Source organism: Cyprinodon tularosa, unplaced genomic scaffold, assembly GCF_016077235.1.
Source record: "Cyprinodon tularosa strain WSP-4 unplaced genomic scaffold, ASM1607723v1 ctg1071, whole genome shotgun sequence".
NCBI lineage: Eukaryota > Metazoa > Chordata > Actinopteri > Cyprinodontiformes > Cyprinodontidae > Cyprinodon > Cyprinodon tularosa.
In genome coordinates this window covers 2,398-30,392 of record NW_024037862.1, presented here as the reverse complement: position 1 = coordinate 30,392, position 27,995 = coordinate 2,398, and the positions used below count along the sequence as shown (strand labels likewise).

Sequence of the window (27,995 nt, the reverse complement as noted above, 5' to 3'; positions counted from 1 at the left end):
TCCTGCTCACATTTTGTTTCACTATTGTTTTCCTGTTGTTTTGTTTAACATTTTTTTGTCTTGGTTGAGGTTTTTTCTTCTTCATTGCATTATTTTCCCGTCCAATTTGCTCAACTTTCTGCAACATTTCTAGTCAGATTAACTGAAGCATATGAATTGAATTGCTACCAACCTGCAGCTTCTCTATGATGTTTCTGTAGTCTTTAGAAGCAGACAGGCTTGATTCTCTCCTGGACGTGTTCTTTGCAGACTGCTTCCAGCTGAGCAGGGTCTTCTGCACAACGTTATTGGGCTTGACAAACAAGTTGTTCACCTGACTATCTAGGTCCACTGGGATGGCAATCGCTCTGCTCTTTGCTGGAAAAGACCAATAGATTTAACCATTTTAAGAAGGCTTTTACTGAATTTGGCTATGAGCATCAGTTTCGGTACTTACCCACGTCTGAAAGTACTTTAATGCACCCCTCGACTGAGTGCTTCTGAGCAGGGCTCAGCCAGCTACAGTGGTAGACCCTGAACACTCCCTGAAGTAGTTGCACAAATACTGGCTGACGAGTCTGTGAGACAGGTGGAATCATATCACATAGAAAATCATCACAACAGGAGAATGAGAAAAGAAGAAGCACGGGGTACGGTAGGTAGAATAAACACAGTAAGTTCAAGTACTGCAAGTGTTCATACCCCTTGAAATGTATTTTTGCAAAAATAAAGGTCATTATTCTGTATTTTTTTTGTGATTTTACATAATTATCAAATAAGGAAATACATAGTTTTTCAGTGCAAGTAAAATGACACAAAGTTTTTAACATTTCCAACATGCAAAGGTTAGTCTCCTTCACTCTGACAGCCAGAGAAACTGCATCAGAAATCACCAATCATTTGAGTTCAGCTGTTCAGCCACCATAAGCTTTTGCAGAAAAAAATACTGAACAAACTGCATCATAAAGACCAAGAAACATGGCAGGTTTTTAGTGTTGGGAAACCAGGGTTAGGTAACAAAATAGTATCCTTATCCCACTGCTGAAAGAAAGTCAGAAGAAGTCCCATTTACAGTTTACCACAGGTTGAACTGTACAGTAGGTTACACTGCAAAACCCTGGAAGAAAGTATTGTGACATGAGGTCAAAGGTGAATTTTGTTTTCTAATCCTACATCAACACATCTATGTGTGGCAGAAAAGTGAGCAGATAATCTCCTCTGTGATTATAGTAGATTGGACAGTTCAAATGGAAAAACGGTTAAAATAACTTGAAATTGGGGTGGATGTTCACCTTGAAGCAGCACAGACTCGAAAAATACAGCCAGAGCTGCTACATTTGTAAAGAATTTAGATAAACTCTCAATGATAATCTCATCCGGGGAGGACTCCGTGTAAAGCCGCTGCTCCTCCACGTTGAGAGGAGCCAGTTGAAGTGGCTCTGCATCTCTTTAGGATGCTTCCAGGACAACTCCCAGGTGAGGTGTTCCAGGCACGTCCTCTCGGCAGGAGACCCAGGGACTATATTTCTCAGCTGGCCTGGGAACACTTCAAGGTTCCCCAAGAGGAGCTAGCCCAGGTGGCTGGGGAGAGGGACGTCTGGGCCACCTTACTGAAACTGCTAACCCCGCGACCCGACCCCACATAAGCGGAAGAGGATGGATAAATGGATCTTAATGAAATATTATAAGGTTAAGTGATTCTGCAAAGCCAAATGGGCCAAAAAAAATTGCCTGCAGATTAGAACAACTGCAGGAAAGGCGATTCCACAAAGTAATCATGTGATAACACATGTAAGATTATTATTTGTAACTTCCTAGTCACCTTTTACTTCATGTTAGTGCATCACAAAAATTGCAAAGAAAATTTGTATTTGCAATACCACAGAATGCTTTTACTCTTAAAAGGGAAATGAACACTTTTTCATGGCAATGGACATTCATAACCCAACAGAGTGACTGTCTGGATTAAGTCCAATCAGTTCAAAGCATTACATGTCCAGCAGGTCAGCTGTTCATGATCACATGTCTACCTACTACAACACAAATCATATACTCCTACCAACAGTACAAATAGTATCTACCTGCCAGCAGCCCTAAAGTACAATTAATACCTCAGTTATCTTTCCAAGAATGGCTGCCTGTTACAAGAGAAAAACATTAAACCGCTGAACACAAAATTCTTGGAAAGACTTTCATAAAAGTAAACCCGAGTCCCTATAATAAATATGAAGATTTTCAGCATAGTATCTCATCAAACACAGTTTTAGGAGATTCTGCTTCAATAGAATTAAGTGATGATTCTCAGGAAAACTTGCAAGGGTTCCAAACACAGCTACAATGAGGTAACAACAAACCAACAATGCTTCATGTACACCACATCCCAGCAAAACCTTGTGCAACACAATCAGTCCTCTGCTGACTAAGGAGTAAGGAACTAAAACCACAGTGAATATTCCTCAAACATTCAGAGAAAGTGTGTAAGAAACACACCCAAAGGTTGGGGAAAAAAAAGGGGGAAGTTTCCACTACTTACATAAATATGGCGGGCAATCTGTTAAAGGGAAGAAAGTCATTTATAACATAAATGCAAGTGTATCTTGTCAACCTCAAGGACATTTTTTGAGTACATTAAAAACACTTGTGAGTAAATCTACAAGCCTGCTATATATATAAATCGAAACGCTAGACAACACTACCTGAAGGCTTGTGCTCTGGTCAGAGAAAGGAGAGCTGAAGAAACATGTGACGATGCTCATGACCGTCTCGGTTACGTAACGCTCCAGGGTTGTGTCTGCGTGCTTCCTGTCGCTGGTGTTGTTGCACACCTGAGAAAAGGACGGACAGGAAAATGGCATGAGCCAAAACAACTGAACCCAACTTCCTGTTTGTATCGTTTCCTTTGCAGATCAAAGGCCCCATTCACAATGCAGGCAAATATGGCCCAAATCAGACTTGAGGGGTCAGTGTGAGCACAGGCAAAATCTCTCAAATCTTTACCAGTCTTCTTAAAAAAAGGTTCTGGCTTACCCTACAAATGTCCACCAGGAAGTTCTCAAACAGCTTCCACATGTGGTTGGATGTATAAATCTCTTTCATCTCCACCTCTGTGTCCACATAACAGTGGTTTAGGAAGTTGATATAAGCAATCTTCACCTATTAGGATAAAGAAAATAAGTTGATAAGGAAATTAAAAACACACACCCTAAAAAGAAATTCTCTAAATTTTGGAAGCACTGCATATTTAAAAGTGGAATGAGGGAAGTCACTTACAGCTATGTTTTTATACAAATATAAGAAATGTATTTGGATGTAACTTGGGAGGAAAAAGAGCTTCAGAAGTGTTTTGAATAAACCCCATCTTACATGTGAGTGAATCAGTATGTATTGTCATCAAAATGTGTGGTTATATTGTACGTCATGTGTGGTTGTAAAAACAGATTAGTGGTCGCAAAAAGGAAGTAAAACTAGTCACAACGGCCCTGTGAAAGAGCAAATTCAAAGAAGTGTTCAGAGAGTTGTTTCAGTCGCCTGTGTTGTGGTTTTACTATCATGCCTGTTTGCGTTTCTCCTTTAAGTTCTCAAGAAGCCGAAAAAGATCAGTCTTTAATCACTGAATCCTGTTTTTAATCCTGTTTTAACCACGTTTGCCATCTTAACCCCTTGAACCCTACGGACCCACCGGCGGGTCCAGCTGCTACATGACCTCGTAGTTTTACCAAACCCCCAGTATTGATGTAAAAAACATATTTGGCACAGTTTGGTGACATTTATGGATAAATGTGCCAAAATGGCCTCTCCGCCTAAGAAATTTCTCACTAATTCCATTCTAAAATAAATATGATTCATCTGATTGAGTCCACATTTTGTATATTTTTACACAACATTTAGATTTGAAAGTCTGTACTACTTTTTTGTGCTATAAATAATTTTTTGTTAGTCTTTTGCAATGTTTATTTCAAAGAAAATTTTGGCGAGGTTCAAAAAATGCAAAATATTTTGTATTTTGTCCCTAATATTTCAGGCAGGGTCAAAGGTACAATGGTGCTGACACCAGAAAACCATTCATGACATCTTACCTTTACAGACGTACCAAAAGTTTCTTCTTAAATCTAATAGCTTTAAGGCTATAAGTTATTTACTTTTGTGTGTTTTTGTCAGGCAGAAATTTATTTATACCCCCTTAGGGTGTAAGAGGTTAATAACATTATTTATGTTTAATAATTAACTACCTTTATGCCACTGCATTGTAATTTACTCTTTTTGGTTCTTTTTTTCTTGTATGTGAAACACTAATTTTGATCTCTTTCTATTTACTATGAAAGAAAAAATTTACAAGTAAAAATGAAAAAAAAAAAAAACAAACAATATAAACAATAGCTGCAAAAAGCAGCCCTAAAAAAAAAAAAAAGCTAGTGGTTCTCCTGAGGAAACCCCTGGGCTGAAACCTCAGGAGGTTTGAGCTCTATTTGAGCTTTGAACAGCTCAAATAATTACAGAGAAAACAAATAATGAAGCCAAAAAGCATCAAAACAAATAAACATGAGTAAAGAATAAGCTCATGAGCAACAAAGAAAAATGTACCTTAATGCCAACAGATGGCCCTAATAAAACAAAAAACACAGAAAAGAAAAAAAGACTCCCCAGCGTGGGGGTGTGTATGAGAGAAAACCAATGCACTACGTTTTATTGTTGTTTTTTTTGCTATCAGTATGGTATTTCAAATATCATATGGGAAAATTATATTAGATGGGATTATCTGACATAATTTTAAAGAAAGCTAAACATTGCCAAAAGCATTGGGTAACACCAGCAAATCAACGGAAAAGGATCTTCTAAGAACTTTTTCGACCATGTTCTGACCTCAATGCTTAAAAAACACCATTAGGATGAAGTAGAGTGGGGGCCTCAGTTCTGTTCCATTTCACCCCTACTGACCAGCAAAAGACAATGCAGAAAGCACTGAAGGATTGCTTTATGCATCAATCGAGACACATGAGTGATTCCTTTATTATAATGCTTTATAAAGCTTTTATGAAGCTTTATACTCAGGCTTTATTCATGGGCCTGTTCCTCTGGATTTATCAGCATTCTAACCCTCCAGCGTACAGTATGCAATAGGTTGATCTTCGTGGAAGACTTTTCCAGGTATGTTTTGCCATTTTTTAGTGATGGCAGCATGTATCGCACTTACTCAGTCTGGACTACTTTGTTATTTTTATTCTTTGGATTTTATTTCTTGTTTTTTAGTACCTGATGGCAGCAGCGGTTTCATCCTCCTCTCCCAGTATAACGCATCTCTTGGTCTGCTGTAGCTTAAGGTGTAAAGCTACCTTATGTTTTGTTTTTAATGCCTGGTGAGAGCAGCAGTTTTCACCACCTCTCAAAGTATTAACTGACCTAGTTGACCGTTTCCATGATTAAGCCAACTTAATTTTTTTTCTGTTTGGTTTTTCTACCTGATGATGGCAGCAGATTCTCAACTTTTCTTAGTTAGCTTCATTGTAATTAGTGCCTGTTGGCCAATTGTTGTTTGCATGCTTGGCAACAACTGGTGACGGCAGATATCACACCCCTTCTCCCAATTTTAACCAACTTTCTATTTCCATTCTAATTACGCTTTGTCAAGCGTCAACATGGATGGCTTTCACTGTTGTATGGATTGTGGTGCTGTGTTTTAGGCAGATGATGGCCACGACTTGTGCCCTTCCTGCCTTGGGCATGATCACTTGCGTGAAACGAATTTTCATGAAGGTTGGCCCAGCTGTGAGCTCAAGATGAGTCCAACCTCCAAAAAGCCTAATATACCGACTTCAATTTTGACTAATACCAACATTTTCTTTTGTGAGAGTTGTCTCACAATAGGATCACAATAAATCTTTAAAGCTTCAATTTTACTTTACAAAAGATTAAGATCAGTTTCACTAATCTCCTAAAAATAAAGGAAATCATTGCTAATCAATCTGATTTATTTGTGCAGGGACATCCCTATGAGGTTAGTGGTGCGTCGCAGGGAGATGGTCACCACAATTGCAGCCCCCACATTCTAGAGTGCCATGTTGTTTGTGGTCTTTGGGGTTGACGGGAGCACACCAAGCATAAATGTGCATGTCGTGCACATGGCTCTCCGGTGCTTTCTACCCACCTAGACAAACAACACCTCTGTTGTTTACCACATCAACCATCACGGAGGGACCAGATCGGCACAACCGTTCAAGAAACAATGTAACATTTATGCATGCATTTCTATTAAGAGCTCGTGTAGATTAACAACAAAAAATGAAGGAACTGAGGATTTTTCTTTTCATTCCCACCTCTGGGATACAGTCTTCATGGGTGACAACTCGCACTATGTCATCCAAGGGTAATAAGGAGTTGCACTTTATCTCAGTGTAAACGTTCTTTCCCTCGGTGCAGACAGCCAACAGTTCCACCAGGTGGATGTGATACATTAGAGGGCTGTTTTCATCCAAGCGGTCCCGCTCCGAACGCATCATCTGGACTAGGGTCTGAAAGGATGCTCGATCATTGTAGAAGACCAGGACATCTTCACCAGAATTCACCAACTAGATAGAAGATTCCAGAATGACAACAGAATCACTAACTGAAGATACAATCACTTCTATTCTAACTCATATTGCTGACTTGCTCTAAATGTCAAGTGACTGATAGTCACTTTAGGGGATAAAAAAAAAAATTTACCAGCATTTTTTTTCTAAATGTTAACTTGTAAAAGAAGTTGTAGCATCTCAACAACCCTAAGGGTTCATAGTCAACATCCACAGTAAATAAATGGTTTGTTTATATATAGTTAAAAACTATTGTCTTTTACTTATTGTCTAAGCTACACCCAAGTATCTCCTTTGGGGGACAACAAAAATCTTTTGTAGTCAATTTCTTCTCAAGTATTAAGATAAAATGCATATCTTAATCACTTTAACAACATTATTTACTTGATTCGGTTTGTATAAACATACCTCTGCCATGACAATGTCCTGACACTTCTTTATGAACTTGTTGTCAGCTTTAACTATTGTCTGAAGAAACTTAAGGTACTGGACATGTCGCCCATGCGTCTCAGTGCAGTGGACAAAGTGCTGGACAACACGCTCATTGATTTCATTGCACAGCTGCGAATTGTTCATGAAGATGTGCTGCATGGTAACAGCCTCTAGGATCTATGGAAATTGAAAGAAGGATGAGAAAAATTTACTTTAACAGAATGTGTCATGTGTAAAAACTAGCTGTGATACTCACTCCTGGGTTAAGGAATAAGTTGATATGTTTATGAAGGAGAGTCTGGTTTTGCTGGTTACCAGCACAGAAATTTTGCAGAAATTCATGAGCCAATTTCATGATATCCTGCATTCTTACATCTTCACCCTGAAAAGATTTAAAAAATTTAAAAAGGAGGCGACATTATGCAACTCTTTCAAGACCCATGATTATTATACTTTCAATCCACTGTTAAATTAGAGTTTTAAACCTTTTCGTAGGGGATTTGTAGGAGTTCCAGCACCACACTGTGGGCCCCCATATTCCTCAGCAGCCTCTGCTGCTGTTTCTTACTCTTCTTTCCTGAAGCGACCTCCTGGACACACAGTTTACTGAGACGCACAAGGATCTAAACAAGTCGGGGACAAAGTGGATTTTAGAGTAGAGTCAAAACCATTTTTAGCATACTGAGCAAAATTAAATAACTACCTCTTTTACAACTCTGTAGTTGTAGCTACTAGTGCTTTCTGTTGACTTCTTGTCTGAACCAGCAGAATCTCCCTGGAGGGAAATGAATACATTTATACTAGTTATTTTGTTTCATTATCTTCCATAGCCTTACTGTTCATACTAAAGCCATTTGATGAAACTAAAAAAAAAGTTTTAGTAAAACCTTCTTTTTATTGTCAGACTCTGAAGGTCCATCTCCATCCATTCCATCCTCTCCTTGCCTTTTGTAAACCCACAGTTCAGATTTCTCAACAATAGAACGTAGCTGGTCCAGATCCGACTTGATCTGCTTGTAGTTTTCTACATCCTGACTGGTAACAAGCAGCTGGACCTGAAAAAAAAAAAGGGTGGCAGCACAATGACAATTATTTCAAAGTTTATAAGATATAGTTTACATTTAAAGCTCTTACTTCTAGCAAGCAGAGTTTCTTTATACGGAGTGGTTGCTGATAAACGTTCATCTATAATCAGTAGGGTTCGGCATCAAGATTCTAAAAAGGATCACAATCTGTTCTAACTTTTAAATATTACTGGAATCGTTCAAATAGTTTATTTTCCATTCCTAGTTTCAATGCCAAGTTCACCAACCAGTAATAAAACCTGCCAAACAGCAGTGATGAACTGCACAGCAGCATTCTATACCCAGGAACTGTAGTATTTAGGCAAGAGCTGTCAGTCTGGTAAAGAATCTGGTTGTTCGAAGTCGTAAAGGTTAGAGGTTTTTTGAAGTGTAACATAAAACTGACTAAAACCTTTTGGAGTTCTAGTTGACTAAAACTATCACATATCGTAATGACTAAAATGTGACTAAAACTAATAACAGATCTCCTCCTGACGATGAAAACCAACACTAAATATAAGATGGCTGTCAGAAACAACACTGGTCTTAACAGATAAATCTATTATTTAAATTTTTTCTGCTTAATCACAAACAAGCTTGTAGTTTTTGTTTCTTTTTAACAAGAAGAATTTAATCAATTCAGTTGATTAAGGACAATTAAAATTTGCTGGACTTAAACATATTCATATAGGCTTTAGCTACTGAACAGATTTATTTTCTGCTTAGAAATGTGAATTAGAATCAATCCAAATTCATTTAATAGAATACCTACAAATGTATTCTTTTTTTTATCAATGCAAGTCACATTTTTTATTATAATTTTATTTATGTATTAAATATATTAAACCAACAGTAAACCTTAGACATGTATGGTTGGAAAACAACATGTGGAATTTGGTTTCATTTACTTGTTTGAAGGCCATGAGGACTTCCTGCCTCTGGCTGAAGTGTCTGAAAAGCAGGTGAAGGGCTCCAGATACCAGAGGAGGGTAGTCATGCATTGTCAAGTGCAGCAGGACCCTCAGAAATGTGCGACCTCCATGATCATCCAGATCTAAAGGAGTGTTTTCCTCACTAACAAAAAGGAAAAGATAAAATTGTGCTTATTTCTATAGTGGCAAGTGCAACACATGTCATCTCAAGGTAAATCACAGAGACAATTCAACCAAATCTTACAGAGCGAAGATAAGACTCCTTCATTATCATTATTTACTCTTTTCTTTAAAGATACAGAAAATCGATTTGAAATATAGAGAATTTGAGTTACCTTCCACCAAAGATCCCTTCAGCTTGTTCCTCAATATTCTCGAAGTCAAGATTTCCTGGAGTTAAATCAGTTGAAAAGGAATACATCAGCTAAGCCGGTTTTACGTCTATGAACTAAAGTAGTAAAAAATGTCTTTTGTTAAATAACGTGGTCTCATACCAGGCATCTGAGCCGCATTGTTGTTGCCTCCATTTGGGTTGACAGCGTTGTCTCCTTGTGGATTGTTCTCATCAAACTCGCGCTTAAAAATGCAGAGCAGGCAGGAAATCCTGTAGTCCAGCCGCACATTTAAGATGAACTACAGAAAATAATAAAAAAAAGTTACAGATTAAGATTTTAAAAATGCTCATCATACAGACACGTGATTTGGCATAAATAAGTATTCGTTTCTGAACAATAAGGACATTTGACTGAGGCCTACCTGTAAGATCTCAATAATCTTGAGCTTTGTGTCCATGACCATGATATCTTCCCTCTCTGGTTCCGTCTGTGTTTTCACCACATCTCCTTCGGGCTGATGAGACGGTGTGGTGGGCAGTAAGCCCCCTCCTCGCAGCACCACCTGGGTCATTAGCTCCCCCACTCCATGAATAGACTTCATTACATTACTGCCACCTGAAACACATGGAGAAACAAACACTAACTAGAAAAATTTCAGTTAGGGACAAAGACTTTTGTTTTTTTTCCCACAGAACAGGTTGGGCTTCAGAAAGAAAGTAATTTTACCTTTGCTCTCGTCCCCCTTCTCAATTTTGTTGATGGGGAAAACAGTGCTAACATGTACACAGTCTAAAATGTTGAGTAAGATCTTTGTCAAGCGCAGCAGGTCACTGAAGTTGTAGAAACCAAAGTATATGAGGTTTCTTGCCAGGTTTACTACCTACAAAACGGAACGTTTAAGCATATTGTTAATTTTTGGCCCGAATTGTGTTCTCTTCTGCTCACAAAGTGAAAAAAAAAAAGAAATACCTCAAAGGTGAGTTTGTTTTTCTCCTTGTCAGAGAAGGGAATATTTTGGGACACAACCTCTCGCAGGTAGGTCTCAACAAAATCCATGGTGAGGCTGAAGCGCTCTTTGATCTCATCTCTGGTGGTTCCATCATTGTCATAGCTGTTTAATAAGGAAAGGATACAGCTGAGACATCTTTGGTAAACAGATACAAGTCGGTTAAAAGCAGCACAAAAGAGCCACTTACTCATCAATAGCGATTTTAGATGGAATCTCAGACCACAGACGGGCATATTTGACAGGTGTGACCTGCTCCTGAGGGTCCCGGTCCACATGCATGTGCAACATCAGGCGGCAGAAAGACGCCCGTAGGTCAAAGGGCAGGTCTTCATCTGACATGCAGCGCAAGATCAAATCCACATCTAGCTGACCGGAAATCTTGTTGATGGCTAGATACTGTCGATCCAGACACATCCGAGCAAAGAGATTCAGTTGGCACCTGGATGGAAATATGGGAGAGTTATGACCAATAAAAAAGAAATCAATGCTTGTTTGATGCTCTACACTCTAAAATGAAATTATATATATTGGGTTAATAAAACGGTATTCATTAGGCCATTCTAAAAGTAACATGCCAAAAAGATTGCAAATGCTACAGCACCTGGAAAAAAAATAATACCTCTTTTTTATTTGGGTAATTTCACTCAATGATTACAACAGAAAAAAAACTGGGAAGAAAAAGAAGATGTGTATTTTTTTCATTGAAAAATTCTGGAAAGTGTGCCATGTATCTGTATGAAGCCCTCCTGAGTAAATACTTGAGATATACTATTTATTACTACAATACTTTGCTGAACCATCCTTAGTTGCTTTTACGGCTGCAGGTCTTATGAGGCGTGTTTTTACTCCAGTTAAAATTGTTACCCGTTCTTTTATTAAACTGTCCGAGCTTAGCTGCATTCGATGGTCTGTAAAGATAAATTTTTAAGACGTAAAATAAATTCTCAAGTAGCCTTACGTCTTGGCTTTAAAGGAAAAGTCTGGTCATATTCAGAATACGAACTTCTGAAAGTACTTTAAGTATAAAATTATTACATACTTTTCAATAAATGGTAAGTGTTTTTAATTAAGAGCAACTTTATTTTAATGTGCTTTACCAGTGGCATCCATGTTTGTCAAACAACACTACTGCCACCTACCAGCTTGTGACATCACTGTGCGGTATCAGCTGTTGAGCAAGTCCCAGTGCTGTAACTGGTGTTTGTCCAACACGCTATTATCCATGATGGCGATGACCAGTGCACTATGCGAAGCCAAGAGTATCAGATTAATGATGTTTTTTTCTCTGACCAGATGTTCCTCTTCAAGTTGGCAATCCAACAATGAACCCATCGTGGATCATGAATTGGAAAGGTGAAATAACAATTTTTATTTTTTTCCCCCCACTTTTACCCGATGTGTTACAGCATTCAACTGCCATGCACATGGGCATTGTCAGTTTAACTATAGCTCTGGTGAATTTCAATGGTGAAGCCCTCTGGAAATCTTAAATAATTGTTGTTGATAGCAGATGTGTCCAGTAGCTCCCATTGATTTTGCTTGTAAAGCGGGGAAATGGCGCTAGACTTACCACACCGTGACGTCACTGCTTGAAGATGTCAGGATTGAGGGGTTACTACGGTATATTTGGGCAAAAATGGCAATTCCCAGACTCAATGATTGTGACAAAAAATATTGTCTTTATTTTTTTAATGATTAACGTTTCTTATCTAACCTGTTAGTTTAGGTCCTCCATCTTAACTTTTAGCTTTTTCAATCTTGTGTTCTCGCCATGATAATTTTGGTGTGCGTTGTCCGTAAGTGCTCTGTTAGGTGCTTTACACAACAACTTGCAACATTCCACATGAATTATTTCAAAAAAGCTCCCACTGGAAGGCATAACCCGGAGCACCGTGGGTTAGAGCTGGGCATGGTCTCGGTTGCGTTGACACTGGCTCAAAAACAAACATGGTGGGCAGCATAATCCAATAGCAAAAATTAAACACATTAACCCCTTTTTTTCAACCTAAGGAAGAAGCCAAACTGATGTTTCTACACACAAACGAAGTATTTTAACAAATGTTCAGGAAATTGTCAAAATAATGTCTGAGGCATGAAGACAGGATTGTAAACCATCTATTCATGTAGTTTATTAGGAGATAATAGTTGGGGGTCACTAGTCCTTTAAATAAAGTATTTTATTATCATTATCCCAGTAGTTGGCAGTTCAGCCATATTCTTCCAATTTTAAGATGATGGACTTGACAGTTCTTCATGAGATGTACTTAGTTAGAGATATTGTTCCACAACCTATCACTCCAAAAATGTATCCTAGATCAATCTGCTCTGTTCTTTGGTCTAAATAATGCTGTTTGTGGACATGTGCTGTTAGTAACCTCTCAGAGCCTTCAGAGATCAGCTGGACCTATACTATTGTTTTAATAAAACAGTTGGAATCCATTTACTGATTATATGGCTTTTAAAGGCACTGCAATGGCTGGGTTTTAAATGGAAAGGCTGCCGATTACAAATGTACTCCAATCACATTTATTTTTTTATACTTCCCAGTTATGCATTTTACATTTTCCTATGAAGTTACAATATTGTAGATAAAGGTTACTTGATGTTATCCTGGGAAGAAAAACTCAAACAACTCAAAATATGTTTTCTTTCCAAGACATCTTACCTGTAATAGCTGACCACTTCCTGGTCCTCTTTCTGACCTTCCTTTGCATCTTGGGCCAACTCCCGGACGCTCTTACTGCGGTTCTCCTTGCAGTTGTCTTTCCAGAACAACCAGACCTCTTCCACATCCTCTGCCTCTACCGGAGCCTCCTCATTTATTGCTGACTCGATCTCAAACCTTGACAAAACTAATCTGGCGATAAGCATAAAAATATGCAATTGAGTTCAATTAGAATTTATTAATCCCAAAGGATAATTCAATACTTTTCTTTAGAGCTTTTTTCTTGTCAAATTCTTTCCAAGATTTAAAATAAAATGCTTTACTTGGTTTCAATGAGAATATCAGCGTTGGTGCCATCCAGCACTGCATTGCAGATCAGCTCCTGAGTCACTGGGATGGATTTGTGCATGGACACACAAAGGTCTGACAAGTAGTCCAGGAATCTGTGTACAGATTATTTAATTAATCAGAAACACTGGGGTAGACAAGGCAATGAAATATAGATTTATTTTTAGTTTATCTAATGATGTTTTTTTATGTGAGAAAAAAAAAGTCGATTTGTAAAAAACAAAACTTCTCCTTTCATTTATAGCACTGAACATGAACTGAAACAATCTTAATGTGAATATTTTTATAATGATTCATCTTTAAACGTCACCTTGGTTCCCGATTCTTCCTCACTAGAGTAACAAAGGTATCAATCTCAGCAGCAGTAATGTGTTTTTCCAGCAGCTTCCGGTTGTTATGGAGTAGAGCTGTTATTGTGTCTTCAGCCAGTACGTCGTACCCAATCTGTTTCTGCATAAAGCGGAACTGTTTGGCTATATATTCCTGTGGATATAATAAAAAAAAACAGTTAAGGACTGAAAAACCACCGATCTAAAAAGAGGGCTTCTTTCAACTCTTTTGATTGTAGGGGTTTGCAGCTTACTTGGTTCTTCCTGTAATCCTGCTGGGAATGGCGGAGCACTCTGTAACAAAGCCTACAAATGTGTCTGAACGGAGCGTGGCGCTGATCTCCAAGCTCCTCAAGTCGCAACATAGGACCGTCCCCGCTGTCTGTGAAAGGGGCTTGAAGAAGTTTAAAAATCTATGAAGAAAAACAAAAAAAGTGACATTTCAAACGTTTTGGTTGAGCAGACAATTGAAGCCAAGGAGTATGCGGTCTAAGGTTTTAAGGCCTACCTGTTTAAGGATGTTCTGCTCTCTCATCAGCTTTTGTCTTTCTCTATTGGGCTTATTAACCATAATCTCCAATACATCCTGCCCACTGTTCGGGATGTCCACCACAAAGAAAACTAAATCTTCCAGCAGCTTTGTTACAAACCTGAAGGTTGTCATTGTGCAGTAAAAAAAGACAGCATAGTTTATTCAAGCCAATAAAGTAATCAGAGGATTTCTGTTAAAATATGCTGCAATGTACCAGATATATTAAAGTGGATTAAGAGGCCTACCTCCTTTCATTTTGTGTGATGGTGCCTTTTTCTAGCTTTCCAGCAATAGAAGCCAACACCTTACTTGCATCATTGGCAAAGTCTAAATCACGCACTTCTGATGGTGGCACCGGGACAATGGCGAAGGCTTCCTTGTCTTCTTTTATAGCTGATGTTCCAATCTGGGAAAAAAAAAGAAAAAACTATAAATAAAATTCTAATCATCGAAGCAGCCTACACCAACTGTAAATAAACCCCCTCACCCGTAACATGACTGGTTTCTCCTCCTCTTTGTCAATGGGGATGACCGTACTATGAACCCATGTGTTGGTGCACAAGTGTCGAAGCCTGACATAGGAACTCCTGAAATTTGAGAGGTAATAATTGCATCAGAATGATTAGGTATGTTGAGCATCATGATTTTATGAAGTAGACGGGAAGTCATGATTACAAAGAGGTTTAAAAAAATTAAGAGTTTTTCTCCAAGTTTATAAATAAGTATCAAGTGTGTGACATGCATTTGTTTTCATCACATATTCCATTTCAAAACATATTTTGCTCTTTGAGATGATCTCTACTGGTTCTGACAACCTAGAGCTCTGATATCTTTTGTCCATCTCAAAACTGGATTTAGCTCAGACTTTGACGCTCCCCCCCAGCACAAGAACATGGTTTCATTGGAGGTTTTGGCTCACTCTTTATAGTCGTTAGAAAATGAACCTTCTCACCTAGATTTAAGTCGTTTGTAGCAACAACAGGTTTTCCTCCAGGGTTGATATTTAGTCAATAATTAACCGTTTAACTCAAATTACCTTTCATGCCACTAGAGAAGAAAAAGCCTTCGTATGACTAATGTTATGTTTCAAAGAGGGTGATGTTGAGGTTTATTTTTCTACCGCACAGCATTTTGCATTAAGGGGAAAAAACGTAAATTCAGATAACTTAATATCAGAACACTGCCATTTGTTTGCTGCATTCTCCACAGGGATTTTGTCACTTTGTTCACAGGACCTGTTATTTTTCTTAAACATTGGCTTTTTTTCTTGTCAGCCTTCCATCAAGGCCAGATAGTGGCCCTGTTGACAGAAAAGCCCACCTAAAGCTTAGTTTATGCTCCTCCATGCGGACAGAATTTCTGCACCGTGCATCTAGGAAAATTTGTAACTACACAGAAACAGCTGTGCAACATGGAAAACATGGTGAGCGAGCAGCAGCTCCTACTGGTGAGGATTCGCAAATGTAAACAACTAGAGAGATCCTGTGACTTAGCCAAAAAAATATCACCACAATCAACAGATTGTGGAAAAACTCTTGGAAAGAAATGACTGCTGCTCTTGGACGACACAAAGTGGCTTTGAAAAAGCTGTGAGCGGTTGTGTTTTCTACTTCATGGTGTAGTGAGGTGTTTTCAGCTTGCAGATTGTGCTGAACACGTCCCCATGGAGCCAGCCAGAATGGGGGGAAAGGAGCACAGAGCGCATCTGCTGCAGCCGCTTGGATGGCTCTGTTTAATGTTTTCTTTAGCAAACAGGTAAAGGTGGATAGCTGCATTTTCCTTAATGCTATGTGAGATGTTTAAAAATCGGGATTCGATTAATTACCTAAAAGTGTGTTAAACTTGACCTTGGCTTTCATGATGCTATTTGCTCACTACAGTTTTATGACCTCTGCCTTCAGATCTTTTTAAAGGTGCGTTTTACTTCAACTTCTCATTTTAGAATCAGATTAAGCTTTAAACACCACAAACAAGGAACCTTGTTCCATTTTGCCATCTATGGAAACATTTAAAGTATAAATATCTGAAAAAAAAAATGTCAAAGTTAAATAATATACATTTTCACTCTCTGATTAAAGGAAATACCAACAGTTAAGGGAAATGTATATTCCTAGATTTGCATCAAGCCCTCCAAAAAAATCTTTTTTTTTTTTACACAAGGATTACATCCGCAGGTGACAGCTCCTAAATTACAGCTGAAGAGTCATGAAGGTATGTAGAAAGGTTATGATATCTTCAGTTGTCAGTCAGGACAAATCAGGGCATGTCACAGGTTTTGAAATAAAGGCCTCCCCGATATAAAAAGCAGCACTCTGCCATGAAAAACAGCTCTGACAAACAGTTCCAACTAAACCAGAAGAGAAGGTCCCAAGCAGGAAAAGGATTACGCAATGTACTGAAACACGCTGTCACCGAGTAAATGACAAGTGACTATAATAATCAGTCAGTGCCTGATGCAAACTGAAGTTTAGCTAGTATACTGGCTTGTGTGGCTTTACTGCTTTCCTAAACCACACTACACTCTGGCTCCATGTGTGAGTGTGACCAATGTAACCGTCTGGGTCAACTGTCTGGCCTCAAGAATGCAAAGCAGATTTCAGCCAAATTCTTGACAAACATGACGTAACCAGTCACAGAAGCTAACTAGTTACCCATCTGTCAGGCCTTTTTTAAAGTTTCCCTGCCTAAAAAGCAGGATTATTTTAGATTAAAGAGATAGAAGTGATTGTAAACACACAGGCAGTTTACAGGATATAATTAAAAGGGTGCAACTCATTATCATCGAAGGATAATTGCTTTATTATATTAGCAACAATAATTTCACCACCACACAAAGCAGTTAAAAAAAAGTAAAAAATATAGAGAGGTAAACTAACATTTTACCTGAAAAGCAAAATCAGACAGAATTGTAAAACATGGCCTTCACTTTGTCCAGGCTTTGCATAATATCAGTGTTTTACTTGAAAAATATGAATAATCTTTTAAATGTTTTTAAATTTGGTCCATTTTTTTTTTTTTTTGAACTTTTAATTCTCGTGTCCAAGCTGGCGGGCATGACAAGCTTCCAATTTCACTTTTTAACATCAAACTAGTGCTTCTTTATTTTTTTTATAGTAATAACCTTTACACTTAAAAGTGACGAGCATATATTCACACTGTAACCACTTCCTTTGTTTAAAGTTAAAATTGTTTTGACCATGCATTTCCATTTGGTTTTATAATGTAGCAAAGGATCTTTAGAGTAAAAAAAAAAAAACACTGAATACACGGTTATAGACAGCACATAACAAAACTGGTCTGTATCCACAGTAGCTGACTTTTACACTCACAACCTGCTTCAACTAATGCTTTAAATTCCCCCTCAACAAAAACATGAGTCACCAGTGTTTACTCTTTGAAATCTTGCTTTTTGACATCGCTGTGGTCTTCATCAAGGGCTGGTGTAACATTAACATGTTTGTCAAAATTTTTCTCCCCCACACTTTCACATTGCTGTCGTATTATTTTTGTCATTTCAGTGAAAAATGCATCTTTGAAGTGACTTGCACAGTTACTATGGGGAATTGAGTCTCTTAGCTTTTGCCTATTGTTTATTCCTTTGCAATAAACAAGCTCTAGAGCTTCAATGCTTTTGGTTTACATCTCTCCTTGCTTTGCACATCTAAGATATAATACTGTATCCAACACATTAATATCCCTTGATCTAAATCATTGCATAATAAACTCTGTTAAACAGGTTTTCTTCCAGGTTTGTTTCTTGTTTTTTTTTTTTGTTCAATCCATTTTTCTGTCAACTTAGCCTTCTTTTCCACCCACAGCATGATGCTGCCAACACCGAGTTTGGATCAAGAATGGTATGTTTCAGTTAATTAGTTTTGGTAAGCATTTTGAAGCCCTAAAATGTAAATTTTGAAGAAATCTAACCAAGAAATCTTCTTCCACATTTGTTGTCTTATGACAAATTGCAAACAAGCCCTGCTTTCTTTTGGCCACTGTTCCCCAAATGTCTAACTAAAATCAATGACATTTAGCTGTAAGATTTTATATATGTTAAAAGAGAAAAATATATCAATATTCAGAAGCTGGAGGTCATTTAAAGTTTAAATGAGTTTAGTTTCATACCTAGGAACCATTGAATCTCCTCCTCTTAGAGTGGTAGGGTCCAGCTCAAATATAGAGGAAACATCCATACCATCGGGTACAGGCACCAGAGTGTACATTATCTTCTCCTGTGGAGCTCGGAGGCGGCCTCTTAGAGCTTCATTATCAGCGTCCAGCTGAAACAGAAAAAGGAAGAAATGGAAATGTTGTGAAATGGCCAAGATCTAAAATATAGAATTACAGAGAGAGATGATCCTCAACCATAAATGTAAAGAAGCATAAGTCTACAAGCCACTGAGATGCTTTACATGCCATAAAGATGTTCAAGTTCGATAAGAAGTCATTCTATTAATACATAAACCAGTTGTCATTTCATTTATTTTATCAAATAAATGAAAGGATTTTGTTTTTGCTTATTTTTGTCATGAAGTAAACCCATCTATTAATAAATACCATCACTGCAATAAATTACAACACTGCTGATTGAACAGTGACACTTTGTGGTAATCTGGTGCTACTGAAACACAGAACACACATGTCCCTTAAAAGATGAGATTTAACATAGAGTCTGGACCCGAGGCAGAAGGAGGAATCCAGATCATCTCTACATAAAACACACAGTGATATATCAGCTAGGTGTTGTGTGTTAATACCTGGAAATTGAAGGGTGTAAAGTCCACCACCTAAAGCAGCAAGTAGAAACCCAAACCAGATTTTTGAAGATAAGACTGATGATAAAGTGGGGGACAGAGTTTTGTTGCAAAGCTTTCAAAGAGAATATGTTACTTACAGAAGATCGCTGTTCGGCACTCTCCTCCTCAAAGTCTGGATTAACCTGGAAACACAGGTTGAACATCAGACTTACATTTTATTTTCCTCTTTCAGATCTTCAGAAAATATACAGAACACACATCACTGGTAATATTAAAACTCTTAAAAACAGGGCTGAAATATAAGCAGATTAAACACTTAGTAAATGTTTTTCCTTAACCTTATACACCAAGTAAAACACCCAACAAAAGACTGATTCTTTTAGAAGCTTTAATATGCGGGAATATTCACATTTCCAAGCTTACAATAAATAAAAAGACAATATCTAAGGTGAAACTGTCAGCCAAACAAATATCACCGGAAAACAGAAATTTCAGCTTAATGACAACAATTAAAACTACTAAATGGTTGTTATTTTCAAAAAGTTAATTTAACAAACAAGCCACATCAGAACTCATAGTGCAAGTACTCAATTATAACTTTAGTGGACAAACATACATCACTGGTAATATTAAAACTCTTAAAAACAGGGCTGAAATATAAGCAGATTAAACACTTAGTAAATGTTTTTCCTTAACCTTATACACCAAGTAAAACACCCAACAAAAGACTGATTCTTTTAGAAGCTTTAATATGCGGGAATATTCACATTTCCAAGCTTACAATAAATAAAAAGACAATATCTAAGGTGAAACTGTCAGCCAAACAAATATCACCGGAAAACAGAAATTTCAGCTTAATGACAACAATTAAAACTACTAAATGGTTGTTATTTTCAAAAAGTTAATTTAACAAACAAGCCACATCAGAACTCATAGTGCAAGTACTCAATTATAACTTTAGTGGACAAACATACTGGTATAGCAAAATTAGTGATTACAGTTTTACTATAGTTTATTTTTTCCCCCTTTTTTTTTTCTTTAGTCCAACTGCTTTTAATGTTCTCTTGTTTCTGCATCTTTTTTTATTATTATAATTTTTTTCTTCTACTTGCTCTGATTGTGTTTTATTTTCCTATATTTTAATCATGTAAAGCACTTTGCATTGTCTTTGTACTGAATTGTGCTATACAAATAAATTTGCCTTGCCTTGCCTATTGCAAAGGATTACTTAAATGATTACTTAAGTTACAATAAATATTTTTTATAATCAACATGAATTCCAGCTTTCAAAGCTAGTAATACAAAATTGGTGATTCTAGTTGTACAATACAACAAAACATGTATTTAGAAGGCATTAAGATTTTCCAGTAAAAGTCCTTAGGCATATCTTAGGGATAGAAATAAGACCTGATCTTCAAAGATTCCAAACAAGAAGCACTAAATTGAACATGCAATTATTTTTATTGCATGTAATAAGTAGGCATGTTGCATGACTGGCAGTTTGAGATTGGCTGTAAAAGAAAGATGAGCTTCCAAGCCATGAAGAAGGATACTTACTAACAAAAAATAAGAATGACAATACTCAATGATAGTGCACCTGAAATAGGTAGCCTGTCTTAAAGTGCTACAGTTTAAAGCATAAGGAAAAAAAATGATACAAATAACAAAGATAAATCTAACAAATACATAAAATGCCATTAAACATGAGAAAGTTGTTTTTGTCTGTCAATTGATGTGAAAGCAAATCATAAAAACATCAGATCGTGCTCTAAACAAGTCTGGAATTATCACCACCAGCTCCTCTCAACAGTACTTTGACACTATACACTGCAAAACAAGGTGGCTGCAGTGCTTCCTGCACCGTTATGTTTTATTAGACCGAGGGAAAAAAAATCATAAATCCACCTGTTGTGACCACACAGAATTGCAAACATTTGCACTTCTTGTACAGACACGGTTGTACACATTTTAAGACACAGAAACCTTCTGAAGATCAGATAAGATTATTAGAAGTATATATCATAATTTTAACTGTCACACCACACTTTTTTGCATATTTGTTTATTTTGACTACAAAATCTACCAATGAAAAAACCCGCACAGGGCATTTTTTTTATCGTTATAGCCATCAACCATTGCTCAGCCTTTCTGAAGGGCAGCGCTCCTGTAATTAAAATAAACTTAATTTTAATTAATGGTTTGGCTTTTAACTGATGTTAGCAAATCATTCTTAACCTCATCTTTAATTGCATTTTCATCGTATCTGAGGTTTTATATTTCCATTTTAGTCTGTCACATCAATTTTATCTATATAAGGGAGTGTTGGCCTAGTGGGTTAGAGCAGCGCACTTGTGTCATTGTAAACACAAATGTTGTATATTTGTCTGCACTAAAGAGAAAAAAAAGGTAATCCACCAGCACACACCTCACCCACCTCTGCAGCCAAGTAACAGCCTGTGGCCAAATGTTTGAACCTGAACAGGCTGTTCCAATAGCCTGCGCCTCCTCTGCAGGGGTCATGGTGGACCACCTAACGATGACAAAGTTAGAATAAATTATTTGTCCCATTACCACCACAGTTGGCGAATGAGAATTGGAGCATTTGGTCATCTACTGATCGATTTTATTTTGGTAACACGTTTAACCAACCTCCACTTCCCAAAGTGCTTTGCTGCTGGTGGCTGAGGTTGCAGACTGTCGACCTGTGGTTCGGAGAAAAACATACTGCTTCTTCCTGTGGTCGTCGCATGTGAGAAACTTTTCCTGTTCTGCGTGGAATAACCGCACCACATCCCCCTGCAAACACACACATGCATGCATGAGCAGTTCATGTTTGCTGCCCTTTTTTTCATTTTAATCTACAGCTTTGATAAATGAGGTAATGCAATGTGTTTGGGTATCTACCCCCTTTAGTATGGTTTCCAAGTTGTCACTCCATTTCATGAATAGAACTACTTTCCAGCTTGTGTTGCAATTTACAGAATTAACCTGAAAAAAGGAGGAAAAAACAAAAACAATAAAAAACAGAGAAGGTTATACCCTTTTCACACAGTCTACATTTGGTAACAATTTTGCTTTGGGACACGTAATGCAGTAATAGTTTTACCTCATTACACCCAGGGTTATCGACAAGCTGGTGGCTACTGGCATGGAGAGGCTGTCCTGCATTCACAGGGTTAAGAACTACCTTGTCACCAATCACCACCTGCAGGACCAACAGGACAGAAACCATTTATTTCACAGGCAAAATGTCTCCCATATTCCTAGTTTTCAAAATTATTTCTAAGCCCGGAAAACCCTGAAAAAATTTATAGAATAAATCATTATATTGAATGATTAGAATGATAGAATGAAAATAAATGACATAAAACCCTCCACGTTTTTTTAGTTTAACCTTTCACAATAGTTGCCATCACTTGAACACTAGGTGGAGCCAGAGTTCATTTCTAAAGCAACTACTAATCAAATAGGAAATACAGCCACTTTAAGCATGAGCACTAATCTGGGAGAGCAGCAATGACAACTTTTACAGCAGGAGAACAATAATGAAGACAACGCCTCAGTTATTTGCTTAAAACACAAACTCAAGCCCAATTTCCCCAATAAAAATTTGAAATGGGAGCAAAAATACATAAATTTCTTAATTTAACTCTCAGGTCTCGATTTTTGCAGCTGATAAAAATTGAGTTTTGGTTTTTGTTGTTATTGACGCTGACCGAGACACAAATCAGGCTGTGAACTTTGAAGAGAATATAGCGTCTCTTGGTCCTTCAGAAGGATAAATTAAATATAGAGGACAAATCTTCCCAAGGGGATTAATTAAATTGAACTCAATTAGCCGTTTAGCCAGCCCAACTCCATCACCCCCCATTAGCCGCGATTAGAAACAGTAGTTTGAGTAGCAGAGGTTATGTTCGTGTGTGCTCCATTTACCCAACCAACACTGACTTCTCTTCAAACAGTTTTTATATAGTCCTACCAGTAAATAAAAGTCTGCTTTTTTTTTCTCCTTAAAACTTGTTGCTTTTACAACCAAACCACAGAAAATTGTGATGCAGTCATTGGCTTCTATTATGGGGAAAAATACGTTTTAAAAAGATTCTACAAAGCCGAATCTTTTTATTAATCTAGAAATATAGGCAAAAGTTCAAACACTTTTGCTTAGTACTGTACATTTATGTTTGAAGTTTGCACTTTTACTTTCAAACTTTAAAGGAAACCGACTGCATTCAAATTAAACTTCTACACAAAATGTCTGATTTCCTGAGGCTCTTTCTGGATCAACCCACAGGCTAGTGCATCTGTTTATAATGCCACCATTAGGGGAAGTAATACAACTTATTCAATATTCTGCACATTATTAAAACACGTTTGTAACCCTGGCCCTTCATTGTCCATCTATTTATCTGTGCTTGTAAAATATACCCTGAAATACACATAACACACAATCCTGACAAACCTGTATTTCATGATTGGATCACTGTCTGTCTGCAGTTTCTCATACTTGTCAAGTTGAACATTTCAAAAAAGGCAGAACTGGAGCTCAGATGTGGCAAAACCATGTGACTTCTGTTTTCAGACTCCATGAAAAGTCTAAAAATACAAGCTAAATGCCTCTATTGGGCATAATTAGCTTGTATTCCACTCCCCCATCTACCTACACTGTCTCCCAGGGATCTCAGCTTGTAGAACGGCTGAATGTAGAACCAGGATCCCTCATTTCCTGCCGAGTCCAGAGTCACTCTCATCGCATTCTTCTCCAGCAGTGCAGGTAGCCGCTTGTTCACGGTCAGATATTTATTGCTTTTCAAGTGCAGCAACTGTTGGCACAATAAGGCGCACGGGTTAAAGGGATGCAAGCATTCAGTCTCACGAGATGGAAGTGGAAAAAGTTGCACAGCTTTGGAAAAATGTGGAACAACTGGACTGGAGGGGACACATTGAATGAGCTCTTCTTTAATATTGTCTTTTAAGGTCATGTAAAAATTATCCAGAAGTTATTAAGTCACTGCTGTCCCCTTAACCAGCTACAGTAATAATTCTGCATATATATATACACACACAGTATATATATATATATATATATATATATATATATATATATATATATATATATATACACACACTCACCGGCCACTTTATTAGGAACACCTGTCCGACTGCTGGTTAACACTTAATTTCTAAGCAGCCAATCACATGGCGGCAACTCAGTGCATTTAGGCATGTAGACATGGTCAATAGGGCTGCAACTAACGATTATTTTGAAAATCGATGAATCGGACGATTATTTTTTCGATTAATCGATGAATCGGACACAAAATATTTTTTTTATATTAACCTCTTTATTCCAAAATAAACATTTTAGACAGAACAAACAAGCACACAAGTAAAGGTTTCTCATTAACTGTACTGGTGCTATATGAAAAATAAATGTTTGTGTGTTTGTGTTAAAACTATGCAAACTTACATGAGAAATGTAGCTGTACATCCACAAATTATAGGCTACTTTGTTTCATAAAGCGCAAAAAAAGACATTTTTGTTTTTAAAAGCCCCTAAGGGGTTCAAACAATAGGCCCCCCCATTTCAACAAATGAGTTTTTTTTAGACTAGAAGAGTTCTGCCTTTTAAGACAGGAAAGTATAGCAGTTAAAGTTGCTACTTAAGAAAATACTTAACCATAGAGATAAAAATAGCCCTGTGATTCAAATTATAAATTGTATTTGGAATAAAAATGAGAACTAGGGGTGTTAAAAAAACACATCCTCCAAAGACAGATATTTACATGGGAATGTGGCAGATAATTAATTGACATATTACTGATCTTGCTGGATTTTATTCTGCTTTACTTCCATAAATTGCAGGATCTTCTTTACTTTCTTTGCCAGAAGATTTAAACTTTAAAAGCCTTGCCCTCATAATTTGCAAATTTATTTATTTATAAAGAAAATATAAACGCTGCTTAAGCTAATTCAAATGAAATTAAAAGTAAAATAAGAAGCCAACCTTATCACTGTCTGTAACCTACTAACAAGCTAAGGAAAGCATCAGATGAGCTATCTGAGAAACTAACTTACGTTTCCCCACTTTAAAATGAAACAAACATGGTTACTCATCCTGCTGATCAGCTATCTTCACTGCCATTGAAGGCTCCAACGTGTTTTCTTTTCAGGTGCTGCGTCATAACAGTGGTGCTTCCGTGCCATGTTCATTTGTTTTTTTACAAAAGTTGCATGTTACGACTTTTTTCACTTTACAAAGCGCAGGCTATTTTAATTATTGTGATCAATTTGCGCCGTCAATCCCGGGGCATGCGCGCTTCATTTGCAGTCTGGACGCTGAGGGTAAACTCCTCACTAAAATCCTGCGGCTCGGACTGCACGCTGAGAGGGATTCCTGTGGGAGAGGGAGAAAGGCGTTGGGATGGGGGAGGCGCCCCACGGCAGCAGCTGCCGCTGGAGGACAAGAGTAGGAACGATACATGCTTTCACGTAAGAGTCACCAAAAGCCGCCAGTGACACCGTAAAAAGTCGCCAGATTTGTCGCTAGTCGCTTTTTAAAAAAATAGTCGCTGGAGGGGTCTGAAAAGTCGCTGAGTTGGCAACACTGCAACTGCGGCGCTGACTCGCTCCGCCATCTTTTTTTTTCTTCCCCGGGATGACGGCGGCGGCGGATGACGCATTAATCGCGCGACACAACTAATCGATGATTAAATTCGTTGCCAACGCTTTTAAACGTCGATTTTTATCGATTTTATCGATTCGTTGTTGCAGCCCTAATGGTCAAGACAATCTCCTGCAGTTCAAACCGAGCATCAGTATGGGGAAGAAAGGTGATTTGAGGGACTTTGAAGGTGGCATGATTGTTGGTGCCAGAAGGGCTGGTCTGAGTATTTCAGAAACTGCTGATCTACTGGGATTTTCACGCACAACCATCTCTAGGGTTTACAGAGAATGGTCCGAAAAAGAAAAAACATCCAGATAGCGGCAGTTCTGTGGGCGGAAATGCCTTGTTGATGCCAGAGGTCAGAGGAGAATGGCCAGACTGGTTCGAGCTGATAGAAGGGCAACAGTGACTCAAATAACCACCCGTTACAACCAAGGTGGGCAGAAGAGCATCTCTGAACGCACAGTACGTGGAACTTTGAGGCAGATGGGCTACAGCAGCAGAAGACCACACCGGGTGCCACTCATTTCAGCTAAGAACAGGAAACTGAGGCTACAATTTGCACAAGCTCATGGAAATTGGACAATAGAAGACTGGAAAAACGTTGCCTGGTCTGATGAGTCTCGATTTCTGCTGCGACATTCGGATGGTAGGGTCAGAATTTGGCGTCTACAACATGAAAGCATGGATCCATCCTGCCTTGTATCAACGGTTCAGGCTGGTGGTGGTGGTGTCATGGTGTGGGGAATATTTTCTTGGCACTCTTTGGGCCCCTTGGTACCAATTGAGCATCGTTGCAACGCCACAGCCTACCTGAGTATTGTTGCTGACCATGTCCATCCCTTTATGACCACAATGTACCCAACTTCTGATGGCTACTTTCAGCAGGATAATGCGCCATGTCATAAAGCTGGAATCATCTCAGACTGGTTTCTTGAACATGACAATGAGTTCACTGTACTCAAATGGCCTCCACAGTCACCAGATCTCAATCCAATAGAGCATCTTTGGGATGTGGTGGAACGGGAGATTCGCATCATGGATGTGCAGCCGACAATCATGTCAATATGGACCAAACTCCCTGAGGAATGCTTCCAGCACCTTGTTGAATCTATGCCACCAAGAATTGAGGCAGTTCTGAAGGCAAAAGGGGGTCCAACCCGTTACTAGCATGGGGTACCTAATAAAGTGGCTGGTGAGTGTGTATATATATATATATATATATATATATATATATATATATATATATATATATATATATATATATATTTAAAGCAATTTAATCCGGTCTTTGATAAACTCACAAATGAATGCAAAACTGTCATGAGCAAAGGAAAAAGAACACCTCTCACCACTGATCTGATAGACCAAATTTGAGCAGAGGCAACCATTTAAAACTCCTCTGATTAAAATTATGGTTTGTATCATCAAGCACACTGTGATAATGCTCCTGCACAGTGCTGCAGTTCTTTTAAGCAAAGGCCTTTATCTCATCAGTAGCAACACACCTGAATCACATTTCCATACTGGATGACAGTTCCCAGCAGCTTGCGGTTTTCAGACTCATTCTGCTTCTTCTCAAGGTCTGCAGCATGCTAACATGCACAAAGAGAGTCCAGAAATTTAGTCCCACTTATTTCTTTGAATTGCCCACATAACACTGCAATTATGGTTTCTGGAAATAAAAATAGGTCTTACATGAAGTTTATTGAGCAGCACTGTGTCCGTAGTACTGTTGCCTCCTGGTTTTGCTGCTTTCCAGAACTGCTTCTGTGCTGAATATCTGTTCATGGGACACAGCTTGAAAAGGCAGTCTAAAGACAGAAAACGAGCAGAACAGAAAAGACACACATTTCATCATTTATCATAAGCAAGAGGCTGCACACATGCCCGGCAACCTAACCTCAACAAACAGAGCCAAGTTTGGGGAAATTGGTTCATTGACAGACTAAAAATAGTCTTTTTAGAAACAGCATGGCCTCTACTTGATCTTACTCATAACAAACTTTAAGGATATCTGGGGTTTGACAGATGGGAGTTCCTGGCATAGAACCAACTTGGATCTTCTTAAATTGGACTGGATAAGTATTTTCTTTGGAAAACTGAAGCTCCCCCCCTTAATCTTGCCGGTTAGGATACCATTTGCTTTTTATGGTCTCAAAGAAAGATTACAGGAAGAATGGGTAGCACTTCTTTTTCACCAGCAGCAGGTATGAAGGATAACTGTAGGCCATGTGAATACTGTACATCAGATAAAAAGCTTAATTTAAATTGTTAAAAACATCATTTATAGAGTGATTATTGATTATAGAACATTATTATATTTTAACAGTGAAGATGTTGCTTTAAGTCACAAAGTAAAGAAAAAAGGTTGATGAATGAAGAG

At 38.0% G+C, this 27,995-nt stretch overlaps 1 protein-coding gene across 7 annotated transcripts in view; it reads right to left on the bottom strand.

The window, feature by feature from the left end:
- itpr1b (inositol 1,4,5-trisphosphate receptor, type 1b) overlaps positions 1-27,424 on the bottom strand; it is a 110,796-nt gene extending 83,372 nt beyond the window's left edge. For 4 of the 7 annotated variants that reach the window (XM_038290085.1, XM_038290078.1, XM_038290069.1 and 1 more), the window contains exons 1-35: positions 27,308-27,424; positions 27,118-27,204; positions 23,607-23,765; positions 22,052-22,150; positions 21,850-21,933; positions 21,595-21,741; positions 21,371-21,475; positions 19,083-19,127; positions 18,946-18,975; positions 18,314-18,468; positions 14,679-14,778; positions 14,437-14,597; positions 14,168-14,309; positions 13,914-14,072; positions 13,641-13,813; positions 13,306-13,425; positions 12,983-13,174; positions 10,505-10,756; positions 10,278-10,419; positions 10,035-10,188; positions 9,730-9,923; positions 9,468-9,606; positions 9,309-9,363; positions 8,950-9,115; positions 7,865-8,032; positions 7,681-7,752; positions 7,463-7,600; positions 7,234-7,359; positions 6,954-7,154; positions 6,291-6,542; positions 3,007-3,132; positions 2,676-2,804; positions 2,513-2,530; positions 437-557; positions 173-357 (exon numbers count right to left, since the gene is read on the bottom strand). In XM_038290085.1, the coding sequence (XP_038146013.1) occupies positions 173-357; positions 437-557; positions 2,513-2,530; positions 2,676-2,804; positions 3,007-3,132; positions 6,291-6,542; positions 6,954-7,154; positions 7,234-7,359; positions 7,463-7,600; positions 7,681-7,752; positions 7,865-8,032; positions 8,950-9,115; positions 9,309-9,363; positions 9,468-9,606; positions 9,730-9,923; positions 10,035-10,188; positions 10,278-10,419; positions 10,505-10,756; positions 12,983-13,174; positions 13,306-13,425; positions 13,641-13,813; positions 13,914-14,072; positions 14,168-14,309; positions 14,437-14,597; positions 14,679-14,778; positions 18,314-18,468; positions 18,946-18,975; positions 19,083-19,127; positions 21,371-21,475; positions 21,595-21,741; positions 21,850-21,933; positions 22,052-22,150; positions 23,607-23,765; positions 27,118-27,204; positions 27,308-27,400 (4,689 nt within the window). In that variant the 5' untranslated portion in view covers positions 27,401-27,424. The remainder of the gene's footprint in view (positions 1-172; positions 358-436; positions 558-2,512; positions 2,531-2,675; positions 2,805-3,006; positions 3,133-6,290; positions 6,543-6,953; positions 7,155-7,233; positions 7,360-7,462; positions 7,601-7,680; positions 7,753-7,864; positions 8,033-8,949; positions 9,116-9,308; positions 9,364-9,467; positions 9,607-9,729; positions 9,924-10,034; positions 10,189-10,277; positions 10,420-10,504; positions 10,757-12,982; positions 13,175-13,305; positions 13,426-13,640; positions 13,814-13,913; positions 14,073-14,167; positions 14,310-14,436; positions 14,598-14,678; positions 14,779-18,313; positions 18,469-18,945; positions 18,976-19,082; positions 19,128-21,370; positions 21,476-21,594; positions 21,742-21,849; positions 21,934-22,051; positions 22,151-23,606; positions 23,766-27,117; positions 27,205-27,307) is intronic. The other 3 variants (XM_038290095.1, XM_038290114.1, XM_038290123.1) reach the window with 1 other exon arrangement.
- Between the last annotated feature and the right edge of the window lie 571 nt (positions 27,425-27,995).